Here is a 16,203-nt window from a genome sequence, read left to right on the forward strand (position 1 = left end):
AATAATGCTCTGGCGGTCAGACGGAATCTTAAAAGACGTCATATGCGAGTTGACAATGTTTGTGGTGTTTGTAATGCCTTTAATGAAACTGAAAACCATTTGTTTTTCCGATGTGAATTGAGCCATGTCTTCTGGTTTTGTTCTCCTCTACACCTTAATTCTCATGTCCTAGAGGGCAGTGACTTTCTAGAAAGCTGGAGTAATTTTTGTGCCCAAGTAAAGGACATGATCAATGCAGATGATATTTGCCAGGATTTTGCCTTTGGCCTGTGGAGATTGTGGAAAAACAGAAACGATGTGGTTTTTAAAGGGATCCATCGCCAGCCTTTGGATATCTTGGAGGCCTGGAGAAAGAGTACTAGTGAGTATAAAGACAGTTTGGCGCGGAACGCTGATGATTTCAGCCAAAGGCTGCCGAAGACAAGCAAGGCTACAGCACTTAACTGCACAAAGTGGCAGAAACCAAGGTTCGGAACTATTAAAATTAACACTGACGCGGCTTGGTGTAAAGATACAATGCGTATGGGGGTAGGTTGGCTGGGGCGGGACTTCGCTGGTTTGCTCCAAGCTGCTGGTGGGTCTGGATCCGGATTCTGTCACAGCGCAGCTGCTGCGGAAGCTTCAGCCATCAGGTATGCTTTATTATCATGTTTTGACCATGGGTTTGATGACATTATCATCGAATCTGATGCAAGTACGATTATTATGATGCTGAAGAAAGAAGTGTTGGTCGATTTTAGTATCGAATGCATTCTCAGCGACATTGAGGTTCTAGCGCAAAAGCTGAGGTCTGTCTCTTTTGCTTTTGTGCCTAGAAAGGGCAATCGTGCTGCTCACTCGGTGGCTAAGTATGCCTTTAAGGAAGGACGATCTTTCTCTTGGGATTGTATTGGCCCTGAATTCCTGTTTAATCTCCTTGCTAAGGATGTAAACCTATCTATTCGTCTTTAATATATCTCTATCTTTGGAAGAAAAAAAAAGATAAGAAAAAAAAAAATATTAGCATGTCAAAATTCTCATTTTGTATTTTAAATTTTTTATATTTAAAAAAATACAGTTAAGAAGAGTGTAAAATGAGATTTTTTAAGTGCAAACAACAGTTTCCTCCCTGAAAAATAACGTTTGTTTTATCATTAGATTTGTTTTTTTGCAGAATCCAATCAAGAAAATTTTAATTCACCGTATTAGAGGATCTTCAACAATTTTGTTAAATATTTTCTAGTTTAACATGTGAACAGTGTTGAAAACTACCTTAACTAGTCTTTATAATTTTGAATCTTTTATTATTAAAAAATTATTCTATTTAATATTTTTTATCATGGAAAAAACTCAATCTACTAATTTTCTAGAACCATCTTCGCCCTTTTCTTTTCTCCTTGACTCATCGGTTCACATATCAATTTTATATTATTAATTTTTTAACATTTAGCATTGAACAACCACTTTATAAACTTACAAGGAATTGTTCACTTGCTACTAGTTGACGATTTTTTTCAGAAAACTACTCGGATGATCAGGGAGGGAGGTAGGTCGACGGCTGGCGGGGAGGTTGGACCGGAGAAGGCCCAGGGTCTCACGATTATGATAAAATAAAAGGTAAAATGAATAGTATCATGATTGATTTTTTAGTGTAAAAATGTAGTTTTTTGTTAAAGTGAACAGTACTAGGAGTTTTTCGTTAAAGTTCAAAAAAAAAAAAAAAATTAACAGTGATAAATAAGGTGTGAACAGTACCACATTTGAGGATCGTAACGTGAGCAAAAATACACAAAAAAATATAGGGTTGCATTTGCCACGTCATCGTAATGTTCATTTTAACAGATTTGTCAACTAATGTATCACATTACAACCAAATTGTAAGTTTGTATATAACATTGCAATGCTTTGAGATAATATATGAGTTTGCAATTGAACTTAAACTTGACTGTGTAAAAGTAATTTATCATTTTTCATAAAAAGTAACCAAACACCTTAAAAACCAGAAATTTTAATGTAGAATGTAATCAAAGAGCTTAAAATGTTATAATGTTTAATTTTTATGTAAACAGTTATGATTGTTTAAATAACCAAAGTGGGCATAAAGTTTATGTACTTTTCTTCCTTTTTCGTCATTTTCTTCCTTTTCTTTTCTTTGTCCGTCTTCGTAAATAAATTGTGCACGTTATTTCCTCCTTATTTAAATAATCAAAGTGTGTTTATTTCATCCTTATTTATTTTATCGTCTTCGTAAATAAATTGTGCACGTTATTACGAGACTGCGTAGATTTTATCAGTGTGAAAACACTATTCCGAATAGATTTTCGATTTCCTTTCTGTAAAAAATCTAAAAGTTTATCCCTAGCCTTCTATTTAGGCTATCCCGTGCACTCCACCAATCCCATCCATTCCCTCATTTATGTCCACCAATCAGAAAAAGAGAAAAATGGACTCTCTCTCTTCCTTCTCTTTCTCTCCCGTATACTCTTCCTCTATGCAAACCCTTTGAACGAACCCTAAACCTCACAGATCGAACCCAAAAACTACTCCATTGTACTCCTCTCATCTTCACAAACACAACCATGTTCTTGAAACCCGGAATGGACGAGTTTTCAATGTCGAACTCGTGAGGTCCGAACTCAGTGATATGAGTTCATCAGATTTCAGGGCGAGTTAAGGAGTTTTGAAGGTAGAGGAAGCTTTCCCACAACTCCTCAAGGCCTCTAGGATATTTTTGAAGTAGCTTGGACGTCGAAACAACCGAGTTTCGAGAAGTTCACTTTTGGCTGGAACTTTCGAGGCGTTTTTCGGCCACCTCCATCCACTTTTTGGACTCCAAACAAAAACCAGGCAAAAAATCGAGTTGCAAACGGCAGCGACGACGAGGACAATCGAAGAAAGTGACGGAATATTCCGTCAGAGTTGACGGAATATTCCTGACGACGTCAATTATTTCACATATAGGGGAAACGTATCCCGAGGACGTTCGAGGCCAAGCTAGGCTCGGGGGCTATGACCCAGCAACGTACTTGTGAGTTGGCAGTTTATTTTTATATCTATATGTATTTATAGTTTCCAGAATTGCATAAATACATCACTTTACGTTTATATTGCCAAATAATTGATAACTGCGATATAATTGTGATAAATGCTGCTATATGGTTGAGATATTACTATCATGGCATTCATACATATTTGTACATGCTCATCTTGATGCACCGGTGTTAGTACTAGCCCCAGGGCCAGGGTCAGTCCTTCATGTGTATGTTCACATCGCACCGTTTGCTCGTCTTGGATCCAAGTTAGGTGCCAATCCTATCGAGTAGATTGCATTAGGCAATCCGACATGTATGTGACCATGCTTCTGCACCAGCCTACACGTGATCGTATTACTATAGCATATTGATTACACCCAGTCCTATTCGTGTCAGAAATTATCTGTTCGAACTCGTGTGTCAGCCTAGATGGATTAGCACTTAGCTATACTTGATTATCACATGACTATATTATTGTGGCATTTGATACACCATGACTTGGCATATTTATGGTTATATTATTATGACAATGTTGTTGATTTATTGTTTACATATTTACCTAATATGTTTTAAGGAAACTATACTTGTTTTACGGCGATGAGTTAGTATATTCGAAAATAAAGGATTTCGTATAAGCATTGTTTTGCTGACCCACTCAACTTTGTTTTTCGCCCCTCCAGGACCTAGATAACTGTACTCTTTGTGGCACTCGAGGAATCTCGACAGTTCTGACATTTCCTTCTGTTTAGACGTATGAACTTATCACTGTTATGTAATAAGTGTACTTTAGTTACTTTGACTACTCCTCTGTAGTCTCACTGTCTATTACGCTCTGAATAATTGTAGTGGGTTCCTCCCACGATTGCGCACTATTTCACTGTTTAACTAATTAATTCTAATTAGTTTTAAATTTATTCATTTCTTACATTACTTACCCTTATGGTTACGCCACCTCACGGTGACGGCCAGCATGCTTCAAACTTTCCAAGTCGGGGTGTGTCATTTAATGTGTTTGCTATTTTTAAAATACTTGATATTTTTATTTTTAAAGTGTTTTATAATTTTTTTTAATCTCACTCCTTGCCTATAGTATACTATAAAAATAAATGAAACTTATTTTTTTTTTAAATTTATATAGAATAATAAAACAATAATACATATTTTAATATAAAATATATACATATACACTATGGCTATTGTATTTTATAGTAAGTTTTTTTTAAAATAGTTTAAAACATTAAAATCAACAAAATAATTTTTGTCACATCCCGGCCCAGGCCCCCATCACATCCCGAGCTCGACTCCGTCATAGCATGATATTGTCCGCTTTGGGCCCCGACCACGCCTTCACGATTTTGTTTCTAGGAACTCACATAAGAACTTCCCATTGGGTCACCCATCCTGGGATTACTCTCGCGCGAACTCGCTAAACTTCGGAGTTCCGATGGACCCCGAAGCCAGTGAGCTCCCAAAAGGCCTCGTGTTAGGTAAAAATGAGAATATACATATAAGGTTTACAAGATCCACTCCCCTGGGCGATGTGGGATGTAATAATTTTTTTCTTAACGTGTTGAAATAGGTTTCCCGTTTGTCACTCTCGTGTAAACTTGTTAAGGACCTGTTATTAACGTGTTCTTATCGTGTGACCTGATTAGTTATCGTGTCGATCCGAAACCTGTTATTTTCGTGTCGTTTACATGTCATATTAATAGGTTATGTAAGAAATTGTCAGGTCTACTTTTGGGACTCGATAAATGGTACGATCGGATCCACAGATCTTGTAACATTTCTCTCAGCTCATGTGCATATTCTATACTATATAAATTTTTATTACAATTATTAATCAAATTTCTATTTGCGTTAAAGTACAAATTTGGTCAGTGACACATCATTTTGTGCACAAATTTGATGTGCTTAGCACTATTCTTGAAATAATAAGCATTTTTTTTTTTTACTTCTTTTATTATTGTCTTGTTTCTCCTAAAATAAGATTAAGCTCAACTTGCAAGTGATGAACTGTAGTACTGTACCGGTGATTGAGACATTTTTTTAACCAACTGTTTGTCAGATTAAACAGTCTTTCTCTCCCTAATATAAATTAAACTTGTAATGTCGCTTTATAAAAAAAATTAAGCTCAACTTTAATAAACTACATGCATGAAATTAATGCAACCAAAAAAAAAAGAAATAGGAGGTTACAACTTACAAGTCCGAAGGTGAAATCATATAAAACAAAGGGGACCATGAGTGCAGTTCAGGGAGGAGCCAACGACAGGTCGTTTTGATTTGGGATAAAGGGATGTCCACCTTCACAGTTCCTCGTACACACATTGACACATACCAACCAGCCCCCGTCCGCCACCATGATTCGCCATCTCCAACCTCAAACCTTCCTTCCCCAAGCTTCTCTCAGTCCAACTCCAAAACCCTCCATAAACCCTAACCTTATCCCCAAATCAATCTCCAACTCCCTCAGGCCGACTCTCAATTCGCCAAATTATCCCTCACTTTCCCACCACCCAAGCACCTCCGCCGACCCCGGCCTCCTCTTCCGCGAAAAGGTCCTCTACTTAGAAACCCACCTCAACGTCGATTCCCAAAAGGCCCTCCACCAAAACCCAGATTTCCGCTCCTGCCCCCTCTCCTCCCTCAAGTCCGTCGAGGGATGCCTCTCCTCCATGGGCATCGAGCGCTCCGCCCAGGGTCGGATCCTCGACATGTACCCACAGCTCCTCACCGTGGACCCGCACTCTGCCCTCTATCCAATCTTCGATTTCCTCCTCACCGAGGTCCGAATCCCCTTTCCGGATATCCGGAAGTCCATAATCCGGTGCCCGAGGCTCCTAGTCTCCCACTTGGACTACCAATTGCGACCCGCATTGAAGTTCCTGACCGAATTGGGGTTTTCGGGGCGGAGCTCCATCACGTGCCAGACGACAGTGCTGCTGGTTTCGAGCGTGCAATTTACCCTTTTGCCCAAGATTGAGTATTTGCAGAGCTTGGGGCTGAGCTACGAGGAGGTGGTGAACATGGTGATAAGGTCGCCGGGGCTGTTGACTTTCAGCATTAACAACAATTACAAGCCGAAAGTTGACTTTTTTCTGGAGGAGATGAAGAGGGACGTGGGGGAACTGAAGAGGTTTCCGCAGTACTTTTCGTTTAGTTTGGAAGGGAAGATTAAGCCGAGGCACCGGTTGCTGGTGGAGCACGGCTTTTCGCTGCCGCTGCGGGAGATGCTGAGGGTCAGCGACGGCGAGTTTAACGCCCGGCTGATTGAGATGCGGTTGGGATCCGCGGAGGGCAGCTGGGTCTAATATCCCAACTTGCTTGTAAACTTAAGAAATTTTTGTATATGGAATTGAATGTTGAGATCGTGTCATATTTACAAATCGATTGTAGAATGGTATTTGGTTTTGTATATGCTCCTTATCAAACATTAAGCTGTTTTCGTATGCAAAATTGCAAATACATGTTTACGTACTTGAAATCAGAATAAGAAGTCGTTTCTTAACGTAGGTTTCCGTGATGTGGAACTCTGACCGGGATAATCGATTGAGAAATGATTTCTGTACACTTTTTTCTAACTTGCTTTTCTTCTAGCAATTTGCAAATCAAAGGATTGTACAAATGGTAAAAAGTAGAGTACCAGTCGTTTTTGTTCAAAAAATTATATTGTAGCAGGTTCACACAAGCTCCATAGTTCCCATAATTCATAAGATCCAATGATGTCTATTTAATGGGCCGATCGTCTGGCGAAGTGAGCCAGAAGGATTGGGCTGATTGCAGAAGATTTGTCCATAAAAGCAAGCCGCTCAAGAACCACTTTGGGTTACGTTACGTTAGATCAGATTAATCAGATAGCTAATTAACCATCCCTCTCTCTCTTCGACTTCTGAGTCACTTACAATATTATCTAACGCCAAAGTTGTGAGCCTTTATTCTCTGAGATGACCATCGAGGTTGCTGGTTTTAAGAAACTTTGAGCAATAATAACAAGCAGGGTTTAGTGTTTTGATGCTCTCTATCCCCTCCCCTCGGGCCTCAGTAATAACCTAATGACAGACGACTAGATGAGAGGGTCGGTCACAGTATTAACATTAGTCTAGATGAAAATCTAGAGACATCCAACCGGAATTACTGTACCAATTTTGAAGTCAATTACACACTGTTATGCTATGTTTTAACTATTTTATATAGTAATTAATTTTGTGGCGTCATCGTTGGTCATCTCAGAGCGGTGGTTTTGTTGACACACAGGGCTTGGTTTTGTTGTTAGGTCCATACTTTTGTTGTTGTGTTTGTATTGTACGTGGGTCTCTCTCTTGTAAATGTAAATATGTGTGTTGTTGGTAATAAAAAAAGATCCCAATGCTAGACCCAAAAAAACAAGTCATTTTCAAAGAGAAAGTAATCACCCAGTGTGTGTGGGATAGAGAGGGGGAAGCTAGCCAAATGTGGGATTCCATGGCTAGTTGTATCCGAAAAGTAGCAAAAGAGGTGTTAGGAGAGTCCAAGGGCTTTGCCCCACACCAAAAGGAATCTTGGTGGTGGAATGAGGAGGTACAAACAAAGGTGAAGGCTAAGAAGGAATGTTGTAAAGCCTTATACAAGGATAGGACCAATGAAAATGGTGAAAGGTATAGAAAAGCGAAGCAAGAGGCGAAGAAAGCTGTGAGAGAAGCTAAGTTAGCGGCTTATGACGATATGTATAAGCGACTAGATACCAAAGAATGAGAGTTGGATATCTATAAACTAGCTAGAGCAAGGGAAAAGAAGACAAGGGACCTAAACCAAGTGAGGTGCATCAAGGATGAGGATGGAAAAGTTCTTGCTACAGAGAACGCGGTTAAAGATAGATGGAGAGGTTATTTTCATAATCTTTTCAATGAAGGACAAGAAAGAAGTGCTTCTTTAGGGGAGTTGAGTAACTCAGAAGAGTGTAGAAACTACTCTTTTTATCGTCGAATCCGGAAGGAAGAAGTGGTTGTAGCTTTGAAGAAGATGAAGCATAGAAAAGCAGTAGGCCCAGACGATATACCAATCGAAGTGTGTAAAGTTTTGGGAGAGACAGGTATAACATGGCTCACTGACCTTTTCAATAGGATTTTGAAAACGAAGAAGATGCCAAATGAGTGGCGAACGAGCACTTTGGTGCCTATCTACAAGAATAAGGGCGACGTACAAAATTGCATGAACTATAGGGGTATTAAGCTAATGAGTCATACAATGAAGCTCTGGGAGAGAGTCATTGAGCATAGATTGAGGCAAGAGACACGAGTTTCGGATAACCAATTCGGGTTCATGCCAGGGCGCTCAACCATGGAGGCAATCTATCTCTTACGAAGATTGATGGAAAGATATAGAGATGGGAAAAATGATTTACACATGATCTTTATAGATTTGGAAAAAGCGTATGATAGGGTCCCAAGAGACATTCTTTGGAGGATTTTAGAGAAGAAAGGAGTACGAGTAGCATATATCCAAGCTATAAAGGATATGTATGAAGGAGCAAAGACTACCGTAAGAACTCATGAAGGACAAACCGAAAGTTTTCCCATAACTGTAGGATTACATCAAGGCTCATCCTTAAGTCCTTACCTTTTTGCGTTGGTAATGGATGAGTTAACAGGACATATTCAAGATGATATTCCTTGGTGTATGCTTTTCGCAGACAATATAGTGTTGATAGATGAAACTCAGGAAGGGGTAAATGCAAAGCTTAACCTTTGGAGAGAAGTGTTGGAATCTAAAGGTTTTCGCCTAAGCCGATCAAAGACAGAATATATGGAGTGCAAGTTCAGTGCAAATGGAGGCCAAAACGAGTTATGGGTGAGGATCGGAGATCAAGAAATACCAAAGAGCGATCGTTTTCGTTACCTAGGATCTATCTTGCAAAAGAACGGAGAATTAGATGGAGATCTCAACCATAGAATACAAGCTGGATGGATGAAGTGGAAGAGTGCATCCGGCGTATTGTGTGACCGTCGTATGCCACTGAAGCTCAAGGGAAAATTTTATAGGACGGCAATAAGGCCGGCGGTGCTGTATGGCACAGAATGTTGGGCGGTGAAGCATCAACACGTACACAAAATGGGTGTAGCGGAGATGAGGATGCTTCGTTGGATGTGTGGGCACACAAGAAAGGATAAGATTAGGAATGAGGATATCCGGGGTAAAGTAGGAGTAGCCGAAATTGAAGGAAAGATGAGAGAAAATCGGTTACGGTGGTTTGGACATGTGCAAAGAAGGCCTACTGACGCTCCGATTAGAAGATGCGACTATGGGACAGAGGTTCAGGGCCGAAGGGGTAGAGGAAGACCTAGGAAAACTTTGGAAAAGACTCTAAGAAAAGACTTAGAGTACTTGGATCTAACGGAAGACATGACACAGGACCGAGCACAATGAGGTTCAAAAATTCATATAGCCGATCCCACTCAGTGACTTGGATTTTCCAAGTCTCCAACCGAGAAGTTTTCCTCACTCGGGAAATTAAGGGAATACTACCTCAACCTACATGCTCCACTCACAAAGCTTCAACATACAAGCTTTAACAAAAGAAAATTCAGAGAACTTAGCGAAGAAGGCTTTGGTGTATTCAACACAATACGTTGAAATGAAGGAAAGCTATTTATTGATATCCCCGATAAGTCACAAATATGTACATATACATGAGTCAAAATAAACAAACAAGAGGGAGCCTTCACAAAGGTTGCTTAGGAGAAGTCTCAGTAGTCGGTAGAGCCCCAGAAAGAGCAGGCACTGGAGGGGGATCATTTGGAGCCTCAGTACTGGACAGAACCCTAGAAGGATGAGGCAGCAGAGGTTGATCATTTGGAGCTTCATTACGCGGTACAACTCCAGAAGACGAAGGCAATAAATGCCTTTGGAACAAACCCACAAATCTCTGATGATCAAGTAAAACCTGACCATCAGATTCCTTCATCTGGTCAAGCTTCCTCTTCATGTTTGTAGCATAGTCATGTGCGAGCCGGTGCAACTGTTTATTCTCATGCTTGAGCCCTCTAATCTCCTGTTTGAGACTCATCACTTCAGCCGCCAATGATTCAACTTGGCAGGTTCGAGCAAATATGCGTTGGGCCATGTTAGACACAGAACCTGCACACTGAACACTGAGAGCCAGAGAATCCTTAACAGCCAACTCATCAGACCGTTTGGAAAGTAGTCTGTTATCTTTGGGAGTGAGAAGGTTCCTGGCCACTACCGCAGCGTTCATATCATTCTTCATAACGGAATCCCCAACAGTAAGAGGACCAGTAGGGGAGACGAAGGATGGGCGCCATATGTTGTCTGGAGAAGGTGTGGCTGCCTCTTTAACAAGGTTCAAGTCAAAACGACGGTCGGAGGGGCCAGACATTTTCAAAGGTGTTGAAGAAAGAAGAGGTCGGACAAATCAAGATCTTAGAAGTGCAAGAATGGAGCTTCTACTGGTGGAGATTCAAGTGTGCTTTGGAACTTAATGCCAGCCTCTATAAAAATCTGCACTCGACGGAGCTTCAGAAATCGAAGAGGCATTTGCTTTCTCAAAAGCTGGGCTGCTCAGAGACCACGAGACGTTTGCTTTCTCAAAAGTTGGGCTGCTCAAAGACCACGAAGGCCGATCTCAGAAATCGAAGAGGCGCTTGCTTTCTCAAAAGCTGGGCTGCTCAGAGACCACGAGGGCCGATCTTAGAAATCGAAGAGGCACCTACTTTTCCAGCCTTGTCAGCACCTGTCAGCTTTGCGGAAATTATGGGCATTATGTCAAAGATTTCTGGTGAAGTAGAGACACATGAATCTTACTGTTCAATCACCCACTTCCCACACGCAACATTAGCTCATGGGTACCACAGATAACTTTGCCAAAGTTCTCTGACAAAGTTGAGACACGTGAAGCTTGCAGCTCCCACTACACCGCTCTGACCAAGAAGGGTAAAAAAATAGCAAAGAAATAGCACTAACAAAGTTTAGACACATAAATTTTGAAGGTCTAGCTACCATATTATTACCCACAAGGGTAAAGGAACAGTACCACTGCTGGATAATTGGAAATTCCCTGTGTGTCAACCTCTGTGCTTCGTTGCAAGATAGACTAGCAAACATGCCCAACCTTTTCTCACATTCGAGAAAACACTCCCAACAAGACTGCTTGCTCCAAAATCGAAGAGGCACCGCCCTCCGAATCTCGAGAGCCAGACTCCCAACATGATTACTTTCTCAAAAATCGAAGAGACACCGCTCTCCGAATCTCGAGAGCCAGACCCCTAGCAGGATGGCTTTCTCAAAAATCGAAAATGCATCGTTCTCCGAATCTCGAGAGCCAGATCTCCGACAGGATTGCTTGTTCGAAAATCGAAGAGGCACCACTTTCCCAACTTCAAGAGCCGGATCTCCTTGGATAAAGCTTGTCTGTAATCTTTACACGCAACATCAGCTTTCCAGATACCACAGACCACTTTTTCAAAGTGCTCTGACAAAGTTAAAACATGTGAAGCTGGCAGTTCCCACTACCGTGTTATGACCAAGCAGGGTAAGGGAATAGCATTACTACTTGTTGTTAGGGAGACTTCTATATATGTTGACCTCCATCCCCAACAGACAGGCAGACTTGCAAAAATGCTCAACCCTTCCTCATATCTGAGAGGGCACTCCCAAAGAAGCCTTTCGAAATATTCAGCTTTCTTTCCCCCCGATAATACCTCTGTAAACAAGTTATACTAGAGCAAGAATATCTCATATCATCAGGGTTAAAAGCAAGAGTATCCCATATCATGTTTTTTCCCTGTCTTTTCCTTTGGCCTTGTTCTTACCTACAAGACAAGGAGAAAGAGAGCAATCAGTCAGCACTTGGAATCAAGCTTCCAGTCAGGAACTGACTGCCTGGAACCCCTTACTTGATTACTTACCTGGCATTGCTCTCGAGTACTCATCTTCAACATCTTATGCTTCCAGGGAAGATACCGCATCTGCCTGAGGAACATATAGGGAAAGTGAGAAGGATACAAGGAAGCATGTGGAGACAAGCGTAACAGCAAACGTGCCGATACATCCACTACTCTGTCAAAAGCAAAAGTATCCCATATCAGCAGGGTCGAACGTACTATAGATTTGATGGACTTGTTTTGACCCTCAAATTCTTCAGTCGGCCTTATACTCTGGAGGAAACCAGAAAACCCTCCAGCCCAGTTCAAGAATAAGCCTGTGGAAAGTTACTTCTTCAAAAGCAAAAGTATCCCATATCATCTCTTCTCATTTTTCTTCTCTTTATCCTTCATGTTGCCTGCAAGATAGGGAGAATGTGAACAATCAGCCGGAACTCGAAATCAAAGTTCTGATCTGGGACTGATTGCTTGGAGCTCTGATTGCTTACCTTGTCTGTCACCTCTTTCAGCAGATCCCCTAGCTCGGCGACTTGGATGACTCTTACTACATGGTTTGTATCGCGCTTGACCAAGCCTGAAACTACAAGTAAGCTTCAAGTGAAATTGATACATTACCTTGTGCATCTCCACCAGTTAAAGATACCACCCCTGGATGGAGAAAGAGTACTTCCAGAGAAGATGCCACATCTACCTACGAGACAGATAAGGCAAGTCAAGACGATACCACACTCCGGAACTTAGAAGTTTCGTGATTACGAGATCATTCTCCCACAATATTTCCTAATGTCATTTGTACTAAATCATTCACTTGTACTCACTAAAAGAGAGCTTGAACCTATGTACTTGTGTAAACCCTTCACAATTAATGAGAACTCATCTATTTCATGGACGTAGCCAATATGGGTGAACCACGTACATCTGGTGTTTACTTTCCTATCTCTATCCATTTATATACTTATCCACACTAATGACCGGAGCAATCTAGCGACGATCACAAAAAGCAACCGTTTTCGCTACCTAGGATCTATCTTGCAAGAGAACGGAGAATTAGATGGAGATCTCAACCATAGAATACAAGCTGGATGGATGAAGTGTAAGAGTGCATCCGGCGTGTTGTGTGATCGTCGTAGGTCACTGAAGCTCAAGGGAAAATTTTATAGGACGGCAATAAGGCCAGCGATGTTGTAAGGCACAGAATGTTGGGCGGTGAAGCATCAACACGTACACAAAATGGGTGTAGCGGAGATAAGGATGCTTCGTGGGATGTGTGGGCACACGAGAAAGGAGAAGATTGTGAATGAGGATATCCGAGGTGAAGTAGGAGTAGCCGAAATTGAAGGAAAGATGAGAGAAAATCGGTTACGGTGGTTTGGACATGTGCAAAGAAGGCCTACTGACGCTCCGGTTCGAAGATGTGACTACGGAACAGAGGTTCGGGGCCGAAGGGGTAGAGGAAGACCTAGGAAAACTTTGGAAGAGACCCTAAGAAAAGACTTAGAGTACTTGGATCTAACGGAGGACATGACACAAAACCGAGCGCAATGGCGTTCTAGGATTCATATAGCCGACCCCACTTAGTGGGAAAAGGCTTTGTTGTTATTGTTGTTGTTGTATCGTTGCATGAAAATAGTTCACTATATCAACGTGGATAGTTATATTAAGCTTCATCTTCTATTGTGTAAGAGAACTCTCATGCAACAAATTTTATGCTTATTTTTCTCTGTTTCGCTCATCACTTTACTATTATGAGACGAGGGATGTAAAACATGGGATATGGTTAGGGGTTGGATAGGATTGGACTGGACATCCGCATCCCCAACAAACAAAGCCTGATCTGCCGTTTAGAAAGTGGTTGAATGTTTTTCACAGCAATCATTAAAAGTGAGGTATTACGCAACCCATGATGATCATACAAATAACAGCAACAAATGAGTTTTTTTCCACAAGGATTTGCAATAATTTGTATCTGTGCATGCATTTGATTTCGTATACATAGATAAATATAATGAAGCACTATTTTGTGTTAACTATTTACTGCAGAGTGCAGGCAGAAGCTTCTTCAATTGAGTGAAGCAATTTCTTGGCGGAGTTGGACCACAGAAGATGATCACTGTTGGGGTTCTTCAGGACAGTCCAAGAGTCATGAGTCTCATGACTGCATTTGAAAAACCAATACGATGGTCCTTGCTCACCATTTATCAAACTTTAAGAAGGTGTCGCATCAATAAGCACGTTAAACATTGATTAGACTTTTGGATAAACATCCCATTTCCCTGCAGGTTATACCAGAAAAATCAAATGAACATATGAATGTTTAAACCACCGGCTTTTCGTCATACGACTGCTTGATTAGAACAATGTTCACACAAGGTAGGACCGTGCGAGAGGTTTTCTTAGTTATTGGTGACCTAGTGAGACACTCCCATCGTAGAAAAGTGATGCAACATACAATTAGGTTCCGTTCGCAACGAGGACTAACTCACTAAGACAACTCTCACCCGATAGAATCATATGATGTTTATGTTAGGTGTGACTAAAATATTGTTCATCTCATGTTTATACGAGAGATATTTTACAATTCAAATTAGGGGTGGGCAAACGGGCCCTGGGCCCGCGGGTAGGGACGGGTATTAGCGGTTCGGGACGGATCCATATTATTTTATATACAAAACGAGGCGGAGTGGGGCGGGTCCAAGTAAACAAAGGGGTGGGCCATATCCAATTTTCTAAAGTCATGGGCCCCCGGCCCGAACCGTATCACACACACACAATCAAATCTCTCACACATCGCATCTTTCTCAAAGACTCTCCCGAGTCCTCCCTCTCGATCTCTCTCCCAGATTCTTCCCTCTCAATCTCTGTCTCCCATAGTCATCCCTCTCGATTCTCAATCCCTTCTCCTTCCCTCTCGATCTGTCTCTCCCAGAGTCCTCTCAGTCCCCTCTCCCACTCGAGTTGAGTCCTCTTGTGAACACCACCATTGCCATCGTCTCCTGACTCTCCTCACAAACGTGACCACCCATCACCGTCGTCGAAAACACCACCATCATCCTGCAATTTGAAATATCATGTCATATTCTCTCAAATTAAGGTACTTTCTAAATTATGGTTTTTGAATTATTTGGGTTTCTGAGTTCAGGGATTTAGGACTTTTGAATTAAGATTTTTGAAATTTCTAGGTTACTGAATTTAGGGATATAATTTCTCAATTTTATGGATTTAATTGGTTTTGGTTTTTATTTTAGTTTAGCTTTGGAAAATCATGTTGTAAAGGATCTTGCTAGACTTGTTGAATTCTTCTTTTTATCCACTTTGGGGGCTCGATTTGGCTTGATTTTAGGCCACTAGTTCGAGTTTGGTGGTCCTTCTGATGGCAGCAGCAGTGGAGGATGCGGGCTGTTAGGGTTTTTTCTGTTGGGCTTGGTTTTGTTGTTAGGTCCATACTTTTGTTGTTGTGTTTGTATTGTACGTGGGTCTCTCTCTTGTAAATGTAAATATATGTGTTGTTGGTAATAAAAAAAGATCCCAATGCTAGACCCAAAAAAAAAACGAAAAAAAAAGGTAATTGGACCTGTGGACCTGTGGACTCGTCCCAAACCGACCAGTTTCAAACAGGCCGGGTTTGGTCCAGTTCCCAAATGTAAAATCTCTCTACTCGGCCCGGCCCGGCCTGTTACATTTTAAAATAGGTAGGTTCGGTTCCTCCAAATTTAGGCCTGACCCGGCTCGTGTCCAGCCCTAATTCAAATAGTCAAATGCCCCTAGAGTTTTTTTCCCAGTAAAAAATGATGCAACATAGGATTAGTTTTCCAAGAATAACTCTCATGTTATCGGTTAATTTTTCTCTCCCTCGTCTCAAGTAACTTATCATGGGACAAAAATATATATAACAATAAACAGCTTAACCCAATTAAACTAAATGAATTAAGCACAATTTTCCTTGGGATGGCTACATACACATACACACATGCATGGCTGTCTAGCAACGACAGGCTTTTATGGGTACGTACGGGTGTCCAAAAGGACCATGAACCGTTGGCTCTGTTTCGTTTCTTAGCAAGCAACACAACGCACGTGGACTTCTGCTACAAAATCACTCAATTGATCAGTTGTTCCCCTTTCTCATCTCCTCAGACAGATAAAGAGGGAAAAAATTGGGATTCAACTTTGAATTCGGGATATCTTATTCTCAGGCGCTTTTGGTCGTCAGATTTTTGCTGATTGCATTTTGATCAATGATTTAAGGGTTAAGAATTACAAAGTATGAGATAAATCTTGGAGCATTCTAAAATCCGGACTAATTAAAGTTAAAT

The 16,203-nt window shown here is 41.1% G+C and overlaps 2 protein-coding genes across 2 annotated transcripts; both read left to right on the forward strand.

Moving 5' to 3' along the window:
• The first annotated feature begins 225 nt into the window (after positions 1-225).
• LOC139192778 (uncharacterized) lies at positions 226-951 on the forward strand. Its single transcript, XM_070815447.1, has one exon. The coding sequence runs from the start codon at positions 226-228 to the stop codon at positions 949-951; it is 726 nt and encodes a 241-aa protein (XP_070671548.1).
• A 4,110-nt stretch (positions 952-5,061) lies between these two features.
• LOC103425478 (transcription termination factor MTEF1, chloroplastic-like) lies at positions 5,062-6,498 on the forward strand. The gene has a single exon (XM_008363562.4). It carries the CDS (start codon positions 5,375-5,377, stop codon positions 6,323-6,325), a length of 951 nt encoding a protein of 316 aa, XP_008361784.3. The 5' UTR covers positions 5,062-5,374; the 3' UTR covers positions 6,326-6,498.
• The last annotated feature ends 9,705 nt before the right edge of the window (positions 6,499-16,203 follow it).

This window comes from Malus domestica, chromosome 16, assembly GCF_042453785.1.
Source record: "Malus domestica chromosome 16, GDT2T_hap1".
NCBI classification, from domain to species: Eukaryota; Viridiplantae; Streptophyta; class Magnoliopsida; order Rosales; family Rosaceae; genus Malus; species Malus domestica.